The sequence below is a fragment of the Megascapheus bottae genome, chromosome 8 (assembly GCF_031878675.1).
Source record: "Megascapheus bottae isolate mThoBot1 chromosome 8, mThoBot2.hap1, whole genome shotgun sequence".
Taxonomy (NCBI): Eukaryota; Metazoa; Chordata; class Mammalia; order Rodentia; family Geomyidae; genus Megascapheus; species Megascapheus bottae.
Genome location: NC_143516.1, coordinates 65,518,547 through 65,542,167, shown reverse-complemented (window position 1 = coordinate 65,542,167; position 23,621 = coordinate 65,518,547). Strand labels below are relative to the sequence as shown.

General features: G+C 36.6%; 1 protein-coding gene across 2 annotated transcripts in view; it reads left to right on the top strand.

Annotated features, from left to right (window-relative positions):
- The window catches only part of Mei4 (meiotic double-stranded break formation protein 4), a 159,641-nt gene extending 139,958 nt beyond the window's left edge, over nt 1-19,683 (top strand). For both annotated transcript variants that reach the window (XM_090337728.1, XM_090337729.1), the window contains one exon: nt 18,323-19,683. In XM_090337728.1, coding sequence (XP_090193854.1) covers nt 18,323-18,589 — 267 coding nt within the window. In that variant the 3' untranslated portion in view covers nt 18,590-19,683. The remainder of the gene's footprint in view (nt 1-18,322) is intronic.
- Nucleotides 19,684-23,621: the final 3,938 nt, after the last annotated feature.

Below are 23,621 nucleotides of genomic sequence, written 5' to 3'. Positions count from 1 at the left end.
AAGAATATATAGGAATACACACATACACACACACATACACACATACACACACACACATATATATATAAGCATATGAACTACAAAGCTAAAAATTTCTGTATATGATTAATATACTCTTTTTAAAATTTATACAATACAATATAATGATAAATTCCCCACAATTTAAATGATAAGTTTAAATATAATTTTTCTTAGAATAAACTTAATATTTTTTTGTATTTTTCCCCTCTACCTTAAAAAATTTAATAAAAATACTCCCAGAGCTGGAAAGTGGAATTAAAAGATGAAAAAAAAAGAATTTGATACCCTGGCTGCCTTTGAACTGCCATCCTCAGATCTTGGCCTCCTTAGTAGCTAGGATTATAAGTATGAGCCACCAGCACCTACCTCCTCAAAATGTTCACTTAAATGATATCCCCAAGGTGAAAGTTAAGTATAACTATAGTTTTTTATCTTCTGCAAACTCAAAACCATTTTCCTGAAAGAGTCTCCCATTCTGATAAAAACATCCAAAAGTGCACCGTTTTTTAATATTTCAATTTATTTTCTTCAAAAATCACTGCAAAACAAAGTTAAAGTTTTCCTTTTTGGTTTCTAACTTAATATGTTAACTAATTGCACAGCTCAAATTCATAGAAAACCAAGAGTTCAATCACACAGCCAGTTGGATTTTACACCTTGGTTTTAAAAGGAAATGCTGAGGTCAGCCTCTTTAAATGACTCATGTGCTGATCTTATCTCCACAATGGCACAACAGTCTTCTAAGTACCTACTTTCTAGAATCCTTCTGCCATCCTCTGCTCTAATTGAAAGATTTTTAGCTGGAAGAAGCGTTAAGGGTTTTAAACAACATGGGAGTAGATAATTAGATAGCATTATTTGAGGCCATTAAAATGTGAAATATGAAAAGCAAGTCTGGTAAAACGTGTTTTATATTCTCCCTACTTCCTTAAGTCATTTACATACCTTCACAAAATTGCCTCTGCTGCAAGACTCACTAGGGGACTCAACTCAGTTCAATTCTGATGATTACCACCTGGAATCAGAACAGGTACACAGGTTACAGGCAGTTCCAACCAGAGACAGGCCTCATGTCCTACACCAGAGCAGCTACACTGCCAACCAAAGGGAATCAAATGTGGTGAGTTCCCACTATTTCTCTCCAGGCCAATCATTTCCTATCATGCCTTAGAATTAAAAGGTCTATACGTTTGTGTTTTTTTCTGTGTGTGTGTCCAGTTTCATATAGTATACGGTAAAATAATTATTCTGTCGTAAATATGGGCATTTCACAATACATGATTTAAGCTTTACAGTATATATCTGAAAAGTAAAGTGTAGCAATATTCATTAGAGGATATTTTGCAGTTTGCTTTCAATGCATTTGATTTATTAGTTGAATATTCCAAAATACGTTTTGCTTGGTTTTGTTGGTTTACATTTCCAAAATAACTTATCCAGAATTTACTTACTGAGTGCCCTCTTCATGTTTTTCTTCATGGTGTCATTCAGCAAGAACTGTTTTGACATCACTTCCTTCACAACCATCTTACAATCCAGATTGCATAATAATGTGAATATTTATTTGCATGAGTCATTTGACCTTGAACTGTGAGGCCTAATGGTTTTGAAGCCACACTTCTTCATTGCCTTGTGACCTCTGTGGGAGTGTTGTGCTTGATATTAGCTAAGGAAGAAATGTTATTGAAAGCCTGATCTAATGTGCTTACAGTGAGCTAAATTCTCCAGATCTGAACTCATTTTGTTATCAGCTGCTGTCTCTAGAAAACTATCTCTAGAGCCAGTTCCTTTCTGTGTGGCAGTAAAGTTTTCTAACAGTTCCTAAGTATTAAGGATAATGAAAGCCAGGCGCAGTGGCTCACCCCTGTAATCCTTGCTATTCAGGAAGCTGAGATCTGAGGATTGAGATTCAAAGCCAGCCCAGGCACTAAGGACCCCGATACTCTTATTTCCAGTTAATCACCAGAAAACCGGAAGTGGTGCTGAGGCTCAAGGGGTAAGATGGTAGCCTTGAGCTGAAGAGCTCAGGGAAAGCACCCAGACCCAGAGTTCAAGCTTCCTGATGAAGAAAATTACATGATATATGGCATTATATATAACATACATTGTAAATATTATATTGTGTATTTCACATGTGTGATAATATCACATGCATATCACACACATAAACACATACACACACACACACACATATATATATATATATATATAATGTATCACATGTAATTTGCTTGATCCATTCATAAGTTGCAGGGCTTCTGGTCTGTTTCCATAACTTGGCTATGGTGAGCAGTGCAGCCATGACCATGGGTATGCAGCTATCTTTACTCTCTCCTGATTTTAGATCTTTTGGATAAATGCCAAGAGCGCTATCCCTGGATCATAGGATAGTTCTATGTTGAGTTTTCTCCATATGCCTCCTGCAGTGGCTGCACTGATCTACTGCAGTGTAACAGAGTTTCTTTTCCCCACAACCTCACCAAATGTTGTTCATATTTTTTCCATATATTTTTATTGTAATTAATAGAAGGGTTGCATTATATTTGCCAGATAGAAGGTTCATTAATTCACATACATTGATACCCTTTTTCATGTCTTGGTCCCCATTTCCCTCCCTCCCACCCCCACCCCTCTTCTTGTTTTCCCCCCTTCCCTATCCAATTTCAAATAACCAAATAAACATATATACAATATATCAGATAACAAAGTGAGATACTGTAACAATATGAGATAACCAAGGGACAGCAAAAGAGATGAGAGATAACATAGTACATTAAGGACAACAATCACTCATTATATGGCTTTTGTTTCTATATTTATTTACCATAGCAAAGATATGGAACCAACCCAGATGTTGTTCATATTTTTAATCTAATCTCAGTGCTGTTTTCATTTGCATTTCCTTTATGGCTAGAGATACCTTGTCAATTTTACCACTTCTGGAATGTGTTCATTGAACTCCTTTGCCAGTTTGTTCAGTTATTGAATCTATGGGAGTTTTGGTTGAACTCATTTTTACTCATTTTAGACCCTTGTCAAATGTACAGCTGGCAAAGATCTCCCATTCTACAGATGGTCTTTTAGTTTAAGAACTATATCCTTTGCTGTGCAGAGCTTTGTAGCTTGATGCAATCTCATTTGTTAGTTCTCTCCTTTCCTGAGCCTTCAGAGTTCTACCCTAGTTTCTGACTAGGCCAATAAATTCTAGAGTTGCTCTTACTCCTTCTATATTAGGTCCAGGGTTTCACTCTTACATTGAGACCTTTGATCTAATTTGGGTCCATATTAGTATAAGATGAGAGAGACAGAACCAAGTATAAGGATGTATACTTTTTCTAATACTATTTACCAAAGAAACTGTCTTCAGTATATGTGTTGGGCTCCTTTGTCAAAAATCAGATAGCTATAAGTGTGTAGGTTCATTTCTAGGACTTCTAGTCTTTTCCATTGGTCTCCAGATCAGTTTCTGTAACAATACAAAGCTGTTACTGTGACTCTTAGAAAAGCTTAAAATCTGAACTTGTGATATACCTGCTACTTTGCTCTCTTTTTTCCAGATTGGGTTAGCTCTTTGGGGTCTTTTGTGATTCCATATGAACTTTTGGATTGTTTGCTGTATATCAATGAAAAATGACATTGAGATTTTGATGGGTATTGCAGTGTATTTGTAGATCACCTTTGGCAGTATGGCCATTTTTACAATATTAATTATGCAATCCATAAGCATGAGATATCTGTTTAGCTCCCACTGTCATTTTCAATTGCTTTTTTCAAAGGTTCGTCATTTTTCTTGTAGAAATCCTTCATCTACTTGACTGGATTTTTTGTAGGCTTTTGTTTATTTTGCTAATGTAAGTTGAATTGTTCTTATTCTCGTCTCTAACTGCTCCTTGTTGGTATACAGAAAGCCTACTGATTTGGGGGGAATAATTAAAAATTAAGTACCTACACAATATGAATTTACTGCAAGTCCATTGTAACTCTAAACGTCTAATTTTATAAACAGGAGGTTTAAGTATAAAAAAGAAAAAGCAAATAATGTGTCACTTTTTTTCAGTTTCTCTGCCTTTTCATGTTATACAATTTCATCTAGGCCTTTGATATCAAATTTTAATAAAATTATATTGCTGAACTAGTGGTGATACATATTGACATATGTAAGATAAGGTTAAAATGTATTGCTTGTAATTTTTAACTTTGGGGAGGCTAGTTAGTAGATTATCCAAGAGCATTTAGATTTTGCTTTCAGTTTCCGAACAAAATTATTGGAAAGAATTTGCTCACCTATGTGTCTAAACCTAACCCCTTTTAGATTTTAGAGGCAATGCCCTTTTAAAAGCATATGTATGCATATCTGTATGTATAGACTCATTCAAATATACTTCTTGCTCACTTCAGTAAATGTTTGAAAGTTTAGCTACACAGCTATGAGGTAAGGATTTTAACTTACAAACTTTTGCCTGGTTTGGCATTTATTAATGCTAACTTTAACAAAACTGGCTCCTTCCTTTTGCCTGGTTGGCCAAGTTTTTTTTCATCTATTTGTTATTGTAATTAATAGAAGGGTTACATTATATTCACCAGATAGAAAAAATGCATTACTTCACAAACATTGATACCCTTTCTCATGTCTTGGTCCCCATATCCTTCCCCCCACCCCTGCCCCTCATCTTGTTTTACCCCCTTCCATATCTGATTTCAAATAACCAAAAAAGCATATGTACAATATGTCAGATAACAATGTAAAATACTGTAACAGTATGAGATAACCAAGAAACAGCAAGAGAAATGAGAGATAACATAGTACATTAAGGACAACAATCACTCATTATATGGCTTTTGTTTCTATATCCTGGAGGTCCTTTCATTTAGCATCATCCTATATGGCTTTATCTAGGTTTTGTTCTATTGTAAATCTCTGCTAGGAGAGCCCAAGGTTTTTACGGATTATGACAAATGAGGGAAACCATTAAGCCTATGTTCCTTTGAGTCTGGCTTATTTCACTTAATGTGATTTTTTTCTAAGTCTCCATTTCCTTACAAACGGGGAGATGTCATTCTTTCTGACAGCAGCATAGAATTTCATTGTGTATAAATTCCACATCTTGTTGATCCACTCATCAACTGGGGGACATCTGGGTTGGTTCCATATTTTTGCTATGGTAAATAGTGCTGCAATGAACATCATTGTGCTGGTGGATTTAGTATGTCCTTGTTTCTGGACGATTGTGTAAATGCCTACTAGTGGAATTGTTGGGTAATAGGGGAGCTCTATGTTTAGTCTTTTGAGGAACTGCCACACTGCTTTCCATAGTGGTTGAAAGAGTTTGCACTCCCACCAACAGTGTAGTAGTGATCCCTCCTGGCCACATCCCCTCCAGCATCTGTTGTTATTACTTTTCTTGATCCTGGCCATTCTAACTGGAGTGAGGTAGAATCATAGAGTTGTTTTGATTTGCATTTCTTTTATGTGGCTGGCCAAGTTTTAATGCTGTCTTACATAGCGTTTACTTATTGTTTAAAAAATAAAGAATGCTCTTTTTTTAACCTTCTGGCTACTTAGACATTTGTTTACCATCAATAATGGCCAAATGAATATTTGTTTCTAACGTGTAGCAGATATTCCACCAGCTGTGATTTCTTTTTTGCAAACTCTGTCTTGATTATGTGCTTAAAGTGGCTTAACCTAATAGGAAACAGTGCTTATTCTTCACGAAGCACTGCTTTCTTGCATCCTCTTGTCTATCTGTGCCTTACTTTAAGTCTTAAGCCATTAGCCTTATCGAATCAAATACTCTCTTTAAAATTTTATAAACACATAAAGCTAATTTGGCCCACATAGCATCCAGCAGTCAGTCTAGACTCGATGCAGTCTCCTGAATTTCATTGTTCAAGGTTATACTTTTGATACACTTATTTCTAAGTGTTTTATTTAGTATACTACTGTAAATAAATTGACAACTTACGTTTAAAAAAAAAGCTGGAGTTCCAGGATGGAGTGAATTCTTTCGTCCTTAATGACTTCTTTCCCTGTTCTCTCTTAAAGCTCTCTGCTTTTCCTTGCTTCTTTGCTTTTATACCAAGCATAGAGAGGCTCTATGGTATAATAGGTAAACAGGCTTTACCTATGCTACAACATGAAGTCATTCTCCTGAAAGAATCCTGCCCTCCTATCTAGGAGGAATCAAACTGGAGAATGACATTTAATCACACCTCCCTTCTGCCCTTTAGCATCTTCTCCACCACATGACTCTACCCTAAGAGTTCTTTTTAACTCCTGTAGCATCCAGTCTGCATTGTCATTGTTTATTTGCTTTTCCTGTCTCCGTGGATATGGGCAGCTTGAGCTCCTCTAATACAAAAGCCTAAAGTTAAAAATGCTTCACAATATGAAACTGGAATACTGACTGGATGGCACAAGCAGAAAATTTCAAACCTGGACTTCATATGACAGGTCACAGCCGAAGTACAGGCACACCTAAAACTGTCTCAGAAAAGTACTTTTAGATTATCTATACAATATACATACATTTATATATACACATATATGTATATATACACGTATATTGGTATATATATACATATACAACATCTATGTGTATATATACACATATATACATATATATGTGTCTATGAATGAGGAATTTCTGCTTTTATACCAAGTATAGACAGATTTTACCTATGCTACAACTTTAAAGTTATCTCTCCTGAGGAATCTTGCCTTTCCTGTCTAGGAAGAATCAAACATGCTGGGTAAACATTAATTGTATGTATAAGATATATATGAAGAATATATATATATACATATGGTATATGTATGTATATATGAAGAATTTTGTGTTCAGACTTAGTCTATCCCTTGGGATACCTCATTATGTATATATGAATATTCCAAAATATGAAAAAAGAACACCGGGTCCCAAGCAGTTGGATAAGGGATCACCTTGAGGTCTATCACACACAGAGATACCATTTGTGTTTTTGACAGGACAGAAAGGAGAAAAGAGCTTTACAAATGCATGAATTGTAAAGTACCAGATACCCTCACCTACATTCATCCACAGAGAATTAAATGCTTAGCCAATGTGGATTAGTCCATGAGCCCGGTGCTCTCTTTAGTAGTTTGAGGATCTTGACTTGAAGCCAGCCTGAGCAGGGAAGTCCTTGAGACTTCCAGTTTACCACAGAAAGCCAGAAGTGAAGATGTAGAACACAAACCTTGAGCACAGAAGCTTAGGAATGGCATCGAGGGCCAGAGTTCAAGCCCCAGTACAAACAAAAACTATAACTAAATTAACAAATACATAAACAAATAAATAGGTGAAATATCTAGTTTGCATTATTTGTCAAAAATTACGATAAGGAAAGTGCAGAGCAATAACAAACCCGTGTTTTCTGAAATATACACAAAAGGAGTTTCCAACTTTAGACTATTGTAATATCCTGCACTCCTCTAAAAATGAAAAAGAAAGAAAAGAACAGGAAGTCTCTGCTAGCTCACTCAGTATTCCTTGCTCAGTCAGTTACTCTTAACTCACAGATCTCAGCCAGCAAGGGCCTCTAGCACATGAGTCCCTGAGACTTCCCATCCTGTCATTTGCATACAAATGCACACTGTGCTATCCTTTCTGTTTCTTGTCCCCTTTAATGCTTAGCTATCCAGTTCAGTCTATTCATTTTGCTATTACCTTATTATATAAACTTCAGCCTCAAGAAAGAGATTTTAGAAAAATCATTCATATTGACTGATGGAAAAAATACTTGTCAACAACTGTCATAATGAAAAATAAGTGTCCAAAACTTTTCAGTCATATTTCTTTTGTGACTATATGCAGATACAATCTTGCATTCGTGTTAAACTATTTCCCATAGGGAACAAGATGGAAATATCAACCCACAAAATACTAGTAGGTTTTGTATTTTAGAGTTCTTTATTTGAAGTATTTCATAAATCAAACAAAATCCCCCTAGAATTAATCTCCAGGATTCCACCTGTTAGGCAGGCAACTATGCTATTATCTAAATAAGAAAAATCAATTGATACCCATTATGTCCTTTTTAAATTTTTCTTTGCCTGACACTTTGATCAAAAGATAATATAGCAATCTATACCTTTTATTCCCTTGGTGCTGAGGCTCACACTTCATTGCTGGGCAATCTTCCTTATTTACCTGTACTCTGCTCTGATCAGAGCTTCACACTGCCTCAGTATGACTTCAATAGTCAGATTTGTGAAGAGAGAATAGCATATTAGGCCTTTGGAAAAACAGTAGTTCCAGCAGTGTGATATCTAGTGTAGCTGTAGGCTCATGGATTTCAGCTGTATAAAACCACCTGTGGTTTTTCTGCTCCTCTTGAGTTGCAATGCCAGCAAAGCCAGGTACTTGGCTTATGCTGGACTCGGAGTAAGCCCGTAATTGTTCTTCAGTTCTCTTAGTGCTTTGTCTTGCCTCAGAAGCTGCCAGCTGCTTAGCAAATTGCTCAGTTAATTTCATCCCTCCAGAATGGACTAAAGTCAACTATCTCTTTTACCTTCTTCTAAAGAAGAAGAAGAAAAAGGAAAATAACACTAAAAGTCAGGTATGATTTTCCTACTTAATTATCATGGTGACAGCTGACCTTTTCCTTAAAGTACTCTATTGAATTCTTTCTTTTAGAAGAGGACCCATTTTAGTTATAGCTTACTTACTGCTTCTATCCATCAAAAGCTACCACAAAGGATACTGAGATAATGCTGTATTATATCTGGTGAGCATTTATTAATATTTGGGTTATGTAGCTGTGTTCTTTGACTTAATTTTCTGCTCTGTAACCAATCTAATGTTTTTCTTTTACCCTGTTTTTGAAGCAATAGAAAAACATCGTGGTGAGTTTTGCTCATTCTGCAGCAGGGTGCTTGTTTCTGAACACAGCACACTGCACCTATGCATGCCCTTGGCCAGTGCACATAAATTACCAAATGGTTGGGCTTAATGATCTGTTACACTTTTATATTATATATCATTAAGTACAAACACTCAAATTACAAACTGAACCTCGAATGTATACTGCCTTTTTGAAAACATCCTCTGCTACTGAAGGATGCAGCTTTCTTGGTGTAGTTTATGATATCTGTCTTTTCTATGTCCGAGAGCAAAAGGCAGCACCTTTTTCAAGGCCCTGGGACCTTTAAAGAGCCTTTCTCTAACTCAATCAAATCTCAGGATTCCAATTCTAAAAGACTATAATGGAACAAGGAAAGTCTGATATACTGGCAAGAAGGTACAGGCAGCACACGTGGGTGGGTGTAAGAGGCTGCATCCTCTACCCAGAGGCATCTGTCATCCTTTGACTCACCTCTCGGTATTGTACCCTCCAGCAAAAAAAAGTGATGAAGGAGAAAAGACAGAGAGTATTTTCACTGTCACATACTTACTTGTATTGTACCTCTGACTGAACATAACCCAAAGAAAAGTGGAGAATGTTACTTGTTTAAAAAATCATCCATTCTACGCTGAACCAAACCTGGGCTTTGTTGATAAGGAAGAATGAACGTGGGATAAGGCTTAAGCACTTAACACCGTGTCCTCTATGATAGTAAGACTCCACCAAAAAATAGCAAGTTAACCTTCACTGACTTCCAACTAAAATAATAGTTTAGAACTGACATTATGTGTTTTTTGCCTGAGCTTCAGAATTCATGATTTAAAATAGGGATATAGACTAATGTAAAGAATATTGAATGCATTTTAATTATTTAATAAATAAATCAGATACATTGAGTTTCTCAAGCCCTGTTCAAGAATAGAAAAACGAATATAAATGTTGTCTTTGGAAAGTTCCCTAAAACTATCTTGAGATTTTCTACCAGAAGAATATTCCCAATATGAGGGATCTAAAATGGGATCAGGTAATGAACACTAGCAATAAAATAAGAACCTTTCTCTAGCAGCTATTTCTGAGTGAAAGAACTGGTTGATGATGAACTGAAGGTAGAACCATCCTGGTGGGTACAGGTTTATTGAGTTCTCAGACCAAGAAATCACGTAGGTATTTTCCAGGTATATTCCACCTAGAGGGATATTTTCTGATGCTGGAGGTATTAGGTCCACTCTGACATGAGGCAGAATTTGAAAATAATTAGTATTAGCTGCTCTCCTTCTCCTCCTCCTCTTCCTCCTCCTCCTCCTCCTCCTCCTCCTCCTCCTCCTCCTCCTCCTCCTCCTCCTCCTCCTCCTCCTTCTTCTTCTTCTATTTGTTTTTGTGGGTCTTGGGGCTTGAACACAGCCTGGGCGCTGTCTCTGAGCTCTTCATCTCAAGATTATCACCCTACCATTGATCTAAGACCCACTTCCCATTTCCTAGAGGTTAATTGGAGATAAGATTCTCAGGTCCTCAGTGGAATAGAACTGAGGACCCAGATATTAACACACGGACCTATGGCCACCTAATCTTTGACAAGGGAGCCAAAAAAATAGAATACCTAATCTTTGACAAGGGAGCCAAAAAAATAGAATGGAAGAAAAACAGCCTCTTCGACAAGTGGTGCTGGCAAAACTGGTTAAGCACCTGCAGACAACCAAAGTTGGATCCTACTTTGTCACCCTGGACCAGGATTAACTGCAAATGGATCAAAGACCTTGAGATAAAAGCAGATACCCTGAAAACTTTACAAGAAGGAATAGGAGATACACTAGACCTCCTTGGCACAGGTCAAAACGTTCTTAACAAGGACCAAGAATCACAACAAATCAGAGAAAGTCTGGGAAAGTGGGACTGCATTAAACTGTAGAGCTTCTGTATGGCAAAGGACATAGCTAGAAAACCTACACACTCGGAAAAGATTTTCACTAACCATATAACACACAAAGGCCTCATATCTAAAATATATCAACAGCTCAAAAAATTGAATCACTCCAAAACTAATCTCCAAAGAAACAACCATCCCATTAAAGATGGCCAAAGACTTAAGAGTCTTTTCTGAAGAAGAAGTAAGAGTGGCCTATAGACACATGAAGAAATCCCTGACATCTCTGGCCATAAAAGGAATGCAAATCAAAACAGCTTTGAGATTCCACCTCACTCCAGTTAGAATGGCCAGGATCAAGAAATCTAATAACAGCAGATGCTGGAGGGGATGTGGCCAGGAAGGATCACTACTACACTGCTGGTGGGACTGCAAACTCGTTCAACCACTATGGAAAGCAGTATGGCAGTTCCTCAAAGACTGAACATAAAACTCCCCTATTATCCAGCAATTCCACTACTTGGCATCTACCCAATCGTTCAGAAACAAGGACATACTAAAGCCATTAGCACAACGATGTTCATTGCAGCACTATTTACCATCGCAACCCAGATGCCCCTCAGTTGATGAGTGGATCAACAAGATTTGGTATTTATACACAATGGAATTCTATGCTGCTGTCAGAAAGAACGACCTTGCCCCATTTGTAAGGAAATGGAAAGACGCAGAAAAAAATCACATTAAGTGAAGTAAGCCAGACTCAAAGGAACATAGACTCAATGGTTTCCTTCATTTGTCATGATCAGTAGAAACCTTTGGCTCTCCTAGCAGGGATTTACAATAGAATAAACCTAGATACATAAGGTCATATAGTGTGACTCTAAATGAAAGGACCCCCAGGGTATAGAAACAAAAGCCATATAATGAGTGATTGTTGTCCTTAATGTACTATGTTATCTCTCATTTCTCTTGCTGTCCCTTGGTTATCTCATATTGTTATAGTATTTCACCTTGTTATCTGATATATTATATATATACGTATTTGGTTATTTAAAATCAGATAGGGAAGGGGGGAACAAAATGAGGGGCAGGGGTGGGGGGAGAGAAATGAGGACCAAGACATGAGAAAGGGTATGCACCTTCTATGTGGTGAATATAATGTAACCCTTCTATTAATTACAATAAAATATATCTGGAAGAAAAAAATTGTCTCAGGTCCTTTTGTGCCAGAGGTGGCTTTGAACCACGATCCTCAGATCTCAGCCTCCTGAGTAGCTAGGATTACAGGCGTGAGCCATTACACTCAGCTGTATTAGCTCTTCTTTAAGTGTTGGGTAGAATTCAGCAGTTAAAGGCGTTAGGTCCTAGGATGCTCTTTGATAGGATACTTCCTTATTACTGAGTCAGTTTCATTCTTGTAATTTGCCTGTTTAGATGTTTTTATATTTTCACGATTCATTCTTTATAGAATTTATGTGTCCAGAAGCTCATCTGTTTTCATTAAATATGTATAGAAATCTCCTTTGACCTTTGTGTTACTTGTTGTAATGCTTTCTTTCTTGTGACTATTTTTATGTGAATTTCTCTCACACTTTTTCCTAGTTTCTGAAATGATTTGGTGGCGCATCTCTTTAAAAATGAATTCTTAGTTTTATTAATCCTTTCGGTTGTTTTTATTAATCTCTTTACCATTTATGTCTTCTCTAGTAGTTATTACTTCCTTTGCACTCCCCCAAAGGACCAATCAGTACCCGCCTCAAGTGCCTTACATCAACTCCCTGCTAGGTGATTGGCCAGGGAGGCTCAGGAGGTTGGGGTGCTGGGACTATATAATTCCTGATCTGTGCAACAAGAGATGAGAGACCTGCTCATGCTGGTCCTCCCAGCGTGTGTACTGTGTGCGCATCATTCACGCTTACCTCCTCCCAGAGAGCTTGCCCTACACTTTCCGTTGTTTTTATTAATCTCTTTACCATTTATGTCTTCTCTAGTAGTTATTACTTCCTTACTTTTACTAACCATGCAGTGTACTTTTGTAGATCTTTGGGATATAAAGGTAAATGAAATGTTTCTCTTTTCAAATGTAGTACTCTATTTTCATCTTTGTCTCAGAAGCATTTTTACTGTGATCATACTTTTAATATAATATTTTCATTTCCTTTGAGATTTGTAGTTCAGAAACCCATTTTTTTTGGTGGGTCTTGGAGCTTGAGCTCGGCTTGGGCACTGTCCCTGAGCTCTTCAGCCCAAGGCTACCACCCTTGATCAAGCCCCACTTCCCATTTTCTGGAGGTTAGATCGAGATAAGAGTCTTAGGCCCTTTTTGTCTGGGTTGGGCTTTGAACCTTGATCCTCAGATCTCAGTCTCCTGAGTAGCTAGGATTTCAGGAGTGAACTACCCCGCCCAGCTTAGAAACCTATTTTTTTGTCCTTGTATTTGTAGATCTTCATTTTTGAAATTGCTTGATAATCTTTCTGATAGTTTCATGACATTGTAGTTGAAAACACACTTTATATAATTTTAATCTTAAATTTCATATAACTTGTCTTTGAACTTAATATAGGATTTAGTCCAGAGAATTGGCTCATGAACTTTATAATAATGGATATTTTGCGGATAATGAATTGGATAATTGATGTATCTCTTTTTGTTCCATTTAATATAACTATTAAGTCTTGTGTTTTCTTGATCTTTTCTGTCAGAATGATCTATCTACTAATGAAAATGGCTTATTTAAATTTCCTGCTCTTACTGTATTACAATATGTTGTTCCCTTAAGATCCATTAATATTTGCTTTTTGTATTTATTTACATGTTCTAATATGTTTGTGCGTGTATATATTTGTTATATCTTCTTGATTATTGTTATCTAATAGCATTCCCTTATTCTAAAGATTTTGACTTGAAGTCTGTTTTGTTTGATTTAAGCCTAATTTAGCTTTTCATTTGCCTAGATTGTCTGTTATCAGACCTTCACTTTAACTTTATGTGTGTGAGTTAAGGTAATATCAATCTCCTATAGACAGCAAATATAGCTGCTTTTGCTTTTGTTTCCAATATTCTATTACTTTTGTCTTTAATTAGAGAATATAATCTATTTTTGGTCAATATAGCTATTGGTATGTAAGCATGTAATGATACCATTTGTACCTTTCTTTCTCTCTTCTTTTAATATAATTTTCAATGTAAAATTGAAAATTTTAGATGTCCTAGAGGGGTTACAGTTACATAAATCAGGTAATGAATATATAGCTTTTTGAACAATAGCATCTGTTCTCTCTTTTCTCCCAGTTTATCCTTCCCAACCTGCTGCATTTGGTCATCCTTTGTTTCTCCAATTCTGTGTTTGCCCTTTCTTTCTCTCTTACTTTATGGTTTTGTGATTATATTTTCCTGCAATAGTATGCCTTGATTTTAATAGTTTATTTTTCCTTTTAGTCACTACTATATGTTTTTGCCTCATACTTTCCATGAAGCTGATGGAAAAGGCTCTTTCAAGTTGATAATGACATAATATTGAGCTTATAAAAATGTTTCTACTGGGCCAGGAGCAAGAGTGTTTGCCTAGCATGCACAAAGTCCTGGATTTGATTTCTTGGTACCACATATTCAGAAAAGGTCAGAATTGGTGCTGTGGCTCAAGTGGTAGGGAAGCCCAAGGACAGTGCCCAGGCCCTGAGTTCAAGCCCAGTACTGGCAAAAAAAAAAAATTCTACTGCATTTATAAAACCTCTCAAATTTTGTGTTTGTTTTTGCCATAATGTATATTAATTTTCCTTGAATGTCCTTTTAACAAACTATCAAGCTATTCATATTTAATATCTTCTTTTGACTTTATGTTGAAGATGTGTAACTTACATGCATTCTTTATAGAATGAAAATATTCTGAATTTTTCTGTACTCTTTAGCCAAGGAATTTCATTCTTTCATATGTTAATATTGCTAAAGATAATAAGCTAATTTGATTTGCAGATGATTGCATGCTGTTTTGAATGAGCTTGGTTAAAAGTTAACTGAAAATCTAAATAAACACAAAAAATTTAAATGAACATGTGTGCTTTACAGTGCTCTGTAGATGCTGTGAAGCTCACAGTCCTTTGTTACTGTCCACTGTGCTTTATTCATTGCATGACTGGCTAAGAATTTGTCTGCCTTTAATTTTGTAACACTATGCCTCCCCAAAAGCAAAAGATGCCCCAAAGCAGGATAAAGTGTAGCATAATCTTCCCATCCAAAAAGATAACATAATGTACGTGATTTAAGTGACAGAGTAAAAGTTTTACGTTTCCGGAAGGCAGCTGATCTGTAACAGGCATGGGCTATGATGTGGGAAAAGTGAATCACGCATGTGTACTACAGAACGCTAGACCATCGGGCACTGGTTTTCTTCCACTGCTGTCTTCTTGAACCATCGAGCTCCAGGTATCAAGAGTCCCCTGTAGCATTCTGTCCTTTTAGCTTCAAGAGTTCCCTTTGGCATTTTATGAGGTAGTTCTGTGGTTGATTAACTCCATTTTTGTCTATGAAATTCCATATCTGTTCTTTATTTCTGAAGAACACCTTTGCGGGATTAAGTGTTCTTGGTCATCAGGCTTCTTTGATTCCCCTTCAGTACTTGAATAGATCATCCTTCTACTTCCTACATTATAAACAAGCCACAGTTAATCTCAGTTATAATCCCTTATGTGTGATAGGCTTCTTTTCCCTTGGTGCTTTCATAATGCTGTCTTTGATGTTTAGTTTTGACCATTTGATTGCTGGGGTGAAGCCTCATGTGGATCAAAAGAGCATGGAAGGTTTTCCTTTGGTATGTGGATATTTAGAACCTTCCTTAGATTTGAGACATTTTGTACTTATTTAAATAAGCTTTCTGTTTCTTTGTCCATCTCTTTGTTTCAACTTGATAATAAGAGTGTTTGCCTTTTTGATGCTGCCCTATAAGCCACAAATGCTTTCTTCATTTGTTTTCATTGTGTTATTGCATCTGTTCAGGTAGCAAATATTTTTATTCTCTCTGATGACTTCTGTAGCTGACATCATTTGCATTTTTCATTTCATTCATCATATTTTGGCATAATATATCTATAAGGTTTCTTTACCTTTTTAAGTAACTTGAACTTCAAATAACTTGAAATTTTTGTCTTGTTTATTTATTCTTTCCTTGATTTCATTTGATTGTTTCTCTCATTTTCTTAAATTTCTCTGAGCATCTTTAAGTTATTATTATTATTATTACTATTATTATTATTATTATTTGCCTATCCTGGGGCTCTAATTCAGGGCCTGGGTACTGTCGTTGGGCACATTTTTTTGCTCAGGGCTAGCACTCTGCCACTTAAGCCACAGCACCACTTGAGCTTTTTCTGTGTATGTAGTATGAAGGAATCGAACCCAGGGCTTCGTGCATATCAGGCAAGCACTCTACCAGTAGGCTACGCTCCTGGCACTAAGTAATATTTTTTAAAATTCCTTTTCAAGCAGTTTATAAATCTTCATTTCTTTGGGCCAGCTACTGAGAGATTATTGTCTTTCTGGTCGTGTTAAGTCTCCTTATTGTTCACATTACCTGTTTCATTGCACTGACATCTGTGCCTTTTATAAAGTAATCATCTTCCCCTGACGTTCCAGGCTAGACGTTTCCCCTTGTGGCAGGAAGCTCTGCCACCAGTGAAGGTGCAGTTGTGTCTTTCTGTGTAGTTTGGATGACTACTGGGGGATGCCGTAGCTGATTTCTCCGGTGCCATGAAACGGAGAGTGGGGTGGTCAGGAGCAGCGATGACCCTTCCCTGCTAGACCTCTCCCAATTTTTTTTTTTTTACTCTTTTCAGAGAAGTTGATGCTCTACAATCGGTTTGGTTTGCAGGCTCTTTCATCACACCTATGGCACCAGAGACCTAATGCGTGAAGCACCGTCGGAGCGCTACTGCACAGGGACATTGATGAACTGTTTCTGGGGTTTCAAGTACATTCATTGGGACTTGAATAATGACATGTGTGTTGTAGATGTGTGTGACATCATCAAAAGCTGGAAATAGGAGCCCTGGCATGCTTAGACTTAGAGTATCTCAGGGTTGGGACAGCACCCACCAGTCAGAAAGACCATAGCTGTAGGGCTCAGAATGTGTTGCTCTGAGATGTGAGAGGGCCCATGGCATCCCAGAGCCCATTTCCAAAGTGGCACTCACACAGTGGCTGTGGCAGGGGTGGGCAGGCATTCATGGGGAAAAGACAGTGGCTCTGCTCCCAGAGTGGTATAATATTGGCTGTGAACTTGAAGCAAGATGGGTATGCAACCATGTCTCAGAGAGGTAAGCTTTATTATAAACCTTTTCAGAAAGTATTTATTTTCAATAATGTGTATGTATTCGGCTCTTATTATGTCACCTTTTTGAAGAATAAATTCCTTTGGCTCTAAAAGAATGTTCTTTCATGTATGGATTATGACAGTGGATTGGGTCTCAGTGTTTCCAACACATTTATTTCCTTTCCCCCCAAGTTTCAATACACTTAATGAACTTTGAATAAAAGGTGTATGAAAAAAAAAAGGTATTGGTTGCGATCTGCAGACTTGGCGTTCTAATGAATCTCCTTCCCAGAGGCCCTGCTTCCCTGCCTGCAGAATGATGATAAGCATTCTCTTACCTCCTGGGGCTTCTGGTTTGTTTCTTAATTAATAAGCAAATATTAAAGCCAGCTTCTGGTTTAACACTGATACTGGTATTTGCTTGCTACTATCTATTTTGTAGGTCTTCTTTCTGTTTACCCACAGAAGCTAAGGAAGTCCTGCAAGGTACATTTGCACCTCCCATGAGCACACTGTCTTGAAACGACTCCTTTTAGTCTTTAGTGCTCACATCTGGACACTCACTGACAGTGACCTTCCCCTCTTCCTGGGGCTCACTCCCAAAGATCCTTGCCGTTGACAGGGATTCATTATATTGGAATTTTACACATTGTTATGTGTAAGACACTTGCCCAAGTATTCTCAGTTCATCTAAGTAGGGAATTACAGGTCTTGAGTGTTCCATCTCCAGAACACTTGAGACAGAGTATTTTGGAATGGGGAGGGGGGATTTTAAAAATTTATGTGTAAATATCTTTAGGGAAAACCAAAGTTGAAAACAAAATTCCTTTGTATTTCATACATACCTTTTACATACTGCCAGAAGATAGTTTTGAACAATTTATTTAGTACACTGCGATGTGATGGAGAACTGTCAAGAGTCTAACTGTGCAATTGTCCATTTGTGCTATCCCATTTTCATTCAAAAACTGTTGGATTTGGGAACATTTTGTATTTGCTGTTGAGGGTTGCCAACCTATATAAAAGTTTGGAGAGAAAAACTTCAAGCTTTCTAAACCATCAAACATCAAACTTGTTCTTATGTTTGCACAGCTGTTAAATAAATGAAATTTTCTTCTTTGTTCTTGGCCTCCCTCAAAAGTGGAGACAGAGAGAAAGAATAGACTGAACACACCAGATGTTTTATTTTGTCTAAATGATTAATCTTTTCATTTGGCATTTACCTAAGTTAATTCATGCATTTTTAGCGGGTCTTATTGTTTCTTTGTAGGTACAAGCCACTTATGATGTAACACGCTATGAAAATATTTTCTTTCCCTTGTGGATTTTGGAACAGCTTCTTCAATTAGAAACCAAAGAGCACAGTTCATGTATCAATCATGATGACCCAGAAATCAAGAAATTTCTTCAGAAGCTTGATGGAACTGTCTTCCAACTCTCTGATGCATTTCCTTTATTTACATTTTATTTATGGAGACTGGGTATTCACTTGAACTCAGCCGAGATGGCACCTACTGGAAGTAGCTCACTTCCTTAACAGTTTACCAAATACTGTCAGAGACTATTCATGTATGTTTTTCAGGAATATTGTTGCAGGAGCATTTTTATTTGATCTTAGTGTAATTGCTAATTAAATTTAGTAGTTCGCTTTAAGTTGTGTGTAAAAGATTCATCTTTCTATGCACAGTCTCCATTTTAGTTGAGAATGCCCCTCCTTCTTACTATATAATTATATCCTATGCCTGACACTTATAATCTAGCTCTATTATTCTCGTATTCACAAAAAAAGTTAAACTGTCGGGCTGGGAGTTTGGCCTAGCGGTTAAAGTGCTTGCCTAGCATGCATGAAGACCCGGGTTCGATTCCTTGGTACCACATATAGAAAAAAGCCGGAAGTGGTGCTGAGGCTCAAGTGGTAGAGCTCTAGCCTTGAGAAAGTCCAAGGACAGTGCTCAGGCCCTGAGCTCAAGCCCAGGACTGGCAAAAAAAAAAAAAAAAAGTTAAACTGTGTAATAGTTTCTTGTATGCTAAATGGTAGAAAAAGTCTTAAACTTTTGTCATTTTAAACACATTTTAAACAATTTAAAATAAACCATAATAAGTGAAATTTTAATACTTATTTCTTAGCTGGCTATGCTTGTGTCATTGTCATCTGAGGGGATTTACAAAAAGAAACAGGTTAGCTTTTGACCTAACCTTTGTGATCCTCTGCTAGGAGAATCCTAGATGTGTACTAAACAAAATGAACTTTAGGATATGAAAACAAGAGGTTTATCTTTGTGATTGTTCTTCTTAATGTACTAGTTGAAGTTATTTCTGTTCTCTATTTTTTCCTATGTTTTCTCTCATGTGGTTACTGGATCTGACTTTGTCATCTGGTATTTTGTGTATACATTCATTTGTTTATTTGAAATAGGGAAGGAAAGGGGGAAAACAAGATGATTGGGAGGGGGTGGGAGAAGGAAAAGGGGAACAAAAACATGAGAAGGTGTATCAGTGTTGGAGAAATAATGCACTCACCACCTGATGAATATAACTGTAGCCCCTGTTTACATTATCCCCACAATAAAATACAATAAAAAAAGAAAAAGTTTTAACATTTGGAAACTTATTGGCTAACTTTCAAGTATTTTTTATGACCAACATTCAAGTATTTTTTAAATATTGTTTAAAATGTCTGTTTACTTTTCAACAGATAATCCCTTTGCTTATGCTGATTTAATGTTATCCTATTACTATGATTGCAAAAACATGCTTAAGTTGTGTACAATTAAGCCATGAAAGATGTGGGTTTTGGGGGGGGTGATTGTTGCTTTGTGGTTTTTTTGGTGGGTCATGCGACTTGAACTCTGTCTGGGTTCTGTTCCTGAGCTTTTCAGCTCAAGGCTACCGCCCTACCCTTGAGCCAAGCCCCACTTCCCATTTCCTAGAGGTTAATTGGAGGTAAGAGTCTCAGATCCTTTTGTGCCTGGGCTGGCTTTGAATCTTGATCCTCAGATATCAGCCTCCAGAGTAGCTAAGATTACAGGCATGAGCCACCACGCCTGGCTGAAAGATACTTTTATAAATATCAACATCCACTCAGAAAAACTTTTTGTACTTATAGAAAATATTAGTTGAATTTTCTAGTTACAGAATTTCCTTGTCTTCAGTTATTAAAATTATAAATAGCAAACTTAATGGACATGCATTATTTACTCCACTGTATTATAATTTGGGAAACACCAAATAAAAGGGCATTAATTAGTTATGTGTGGTATTATTTTATAATTTAGTTGTAATTCTTGTATGCCATTGATGCTGAGAAAAACACTGATTCCTTTTACGATGAATAAAATATTAAATTCAGACTGCCTTGGCATTTCCTGGAACTCACATATATCATTTTCTTTTGTAACATGGTCCTCAAACCTTTCTATACTTTTTTATTTTTCTGCCAGTCCTGGGCTTGAGCTCAGGGCCTGAGCACTGTCCCTGGATTTTCTCAAGGCTAGAGCTCAACCACTTCAGCCTCAGTACCACTTCTGGCTTTTTTCTAAGTATGTGGTACCAGGGAATCAACCCTGAGTCTTAGGAAGCACTCTACCACTAGGCCAAACTCCAGGCCCTATACTTTTAACTATAAATATTAAGCCATAAAAGTTGAAACTTAGCTGATAATTGTTTGGAATATTTCATGAGTTTTTGTTGTTATTATTGTTGTTTACTCTGAAAGCACAAATGACCACCATCTTATGGATATCTTCAAACTGCCATTTTCTCCAAAGGGTGCAAACCTGCCTCCAGAGTGATTCATAGCTAGAGTGTTCATGAGCATAAAGAAAAGAAACAAGGATTATTTTCCCTAGATCTATGATTCTGTGCAATTATCTCACAGGCTATTCTATTTTAAACGGTATTTGTTGCTTTTTTGTAGATAAAGGAAGTATATCATAAGGAAGCAGGGGCAAAGCTGTTCACATTGCTAAGTCTTCATGAACATTTGTAGATTTTTCTTAAGGCCACATTATGGGAAGAAATATTGAAAGTTCTGGTTCATGCTAATCTCAATTCATTTATTTACCAAATATAAAGACCAGTTCTCTGTGTAGACCAATTAGTTTAACAAATGGTAGAGCTTTATCCTTTCTCAGATTTTTTTAATAGACTTCCCTTTTAGGAGTCAATAGGCAAAATTAAATACATTAGTATTTGCCAAAAGAGATACTTATGGTGATGCTTAGCTAATGAAAAAAAAGGAGGAAAATGTTTGCTGTTATTTAAATTTAATTCATCCTATCTCAATTATTTGTAGGATTAGGTGATACTACATGTATCTAGTTGAATACTAGGCTCTTCTTTTAAGAACTTTCTAGATATTTTAGAGTGTGAACAATCCAGTCCATTGTCATGGGAAATAAACTCACACTCTTTAATCATGTGATGTGAAAATTCTTCCTTTTTCCATTTAACATAAAACATGCTTTAGGAAATTACTCTTAAAGTTTGTTAAGAAGGAATGCTTGAGGAAAGAAAATGTTCTAACACATTAGACATGAAAATATGTCAATCAGATAATTAATAGATATTGACTCTGAATTTGGAATATTTTTAATATCTCAATACAAAACTTGTTGCTTGGGTGGATAATCCAGTTTTGCTGATTTCAGTCATTATGTAAGTGGTCTGGAGCCAGTCTACTGGGAAGCAGAATTTTTTCTTATTACTTTTAAATAGATGCACAGAGAAATTGCAATGGATTGGTCTATGAGTACAATATATCTTGATCACTGTCATCCCTTCCTCCATTCTCCCTCATCTCTCCTAAGTCCTCCCTATGTACATTGACTATAATGACTGTATTTGCCCACTTAATCTCTCTCCATTAGTCCTCACCACACCCCTGAACAACTAAGGAACAGTCTCATAGAATGAATACCAGGAAGTTGAAATGTAAGTTTACAAGTGACTCAATCATATATTTGTCTATGATATATATTAAGCAGTAGCTCTAGTGGATCCTTAGGCAGCTAATAGCAGCCTCACTTGGGAACTTGTAAGATACATAATTTATAATCATCTGGCCCAAACCTACTACTTTATAAAAACTCTGATGACGTAGCCTTGTGGTCTGGGTGGTTACCATTTCTTGAGGTGATGCTGCCGATGAGAAATGCTCTACTCTGTGTTTTAATAAAGTGGAGGTGGAATCCATGTATAATCATCCAGAAAGTAGGAATTCCATCTCTTCAAGTTACTCAATTGTTGTTTTATTTTTACTTTATTTGTCTTCTGTATGTCTTAAAATTTATAAGGAGGATTGAGATGGGAGGGGCTAAATTATTCATGAGTTACAAATTGTAACTTAAATGATACTTAATGTAGTTATAAATAAATCACTTTTAAATAATAAGTATGTTCATCTATAGATTTTAGTTCTTTTGCTATTAAAATATGTAATAATTGCCTATCAGTTATACTTTACAAAGTGATCATCTGAGTTATATCTTTTTACAACAGTTGTGGTATTCTGATGAATATGTAAAAAGAAGCTAAGACAATGTTGCTTTTCCTTCCTGTGTAAATATTAAGTACTGCAAATAACATCAGATTCTGATTCTAAGAGATATCCTATTTCTCAACCCTGAAGATGGAAATCTAGCTGCCTCATATCCTTCTGGAAGCATAAATAAATAATTACTAAGTGATGCATAATTTAATTCTACCCTGTTGAGTTGTTACATGTCACCTCAGTTACGTAAGGACAGCACTCCCCCGGGTGATGAGGAACAGAGCCATTGCTACTGTTAGCTTTAATAACTGAACTACTAAGATGTGTTCATGAATGATTAATCCTTTCAAAAACACTAGAAATACCACTAGGGGAAAGAATATATTTCTTTTTTACTCAAATTCAATATTCATTTTGTAAAAATAAGTCCATACTTCTCAAAATTAATTCTGAAATTTGGAAAAAAATTCTCCTGTGGTTTTATCCTGGTGTGTGTGGGGTGTGTGTGTGTGTGCGTGTGTGTGTGTGTGTGTGTGTGTGTGTGTGTGTGTGTGTGTGTCTAGTGTTTGAACTTGGAACCTCATGCTTGCTTACAAGATTCTCTACTAGCTGTACCTTGGTGCCTCACACTGATAGTCCCTACATCTAGGGACTATTGCCAAGTTGAATAAATAATTTCTAAGACTGCCATGATCTTGGCTTACGTTGTGCTGTTCTTGTTTTGTTTTCATGCTGATCCTGGGCCCTGTCCCTGAGCTTTTATAATGGAGGCTACTGTTCTACTATTTAAGCTATAGCTCCACTTCTGCCTTTTGTTGGTGATTAATTGGAGATAAGACTAATTGGATAAGACTAATTGGATAAGATTCATTGGAGATAAGACTTTCCTGCCTGGGCTGGATTTGAACTTAGGATCTTAGGCTCCTGAGTAATTAGGATTACAGACATGAGCCACAGGCACTCTGTGCTTTCCTCTTAAGAAAAATACCTTCCTAACTTTTATCATAGACTATTTGTTTTTATATTATCAATTTATTATGTTGAAGAGTAGTATCAAACCTCATTGTGCCTTTTGTAT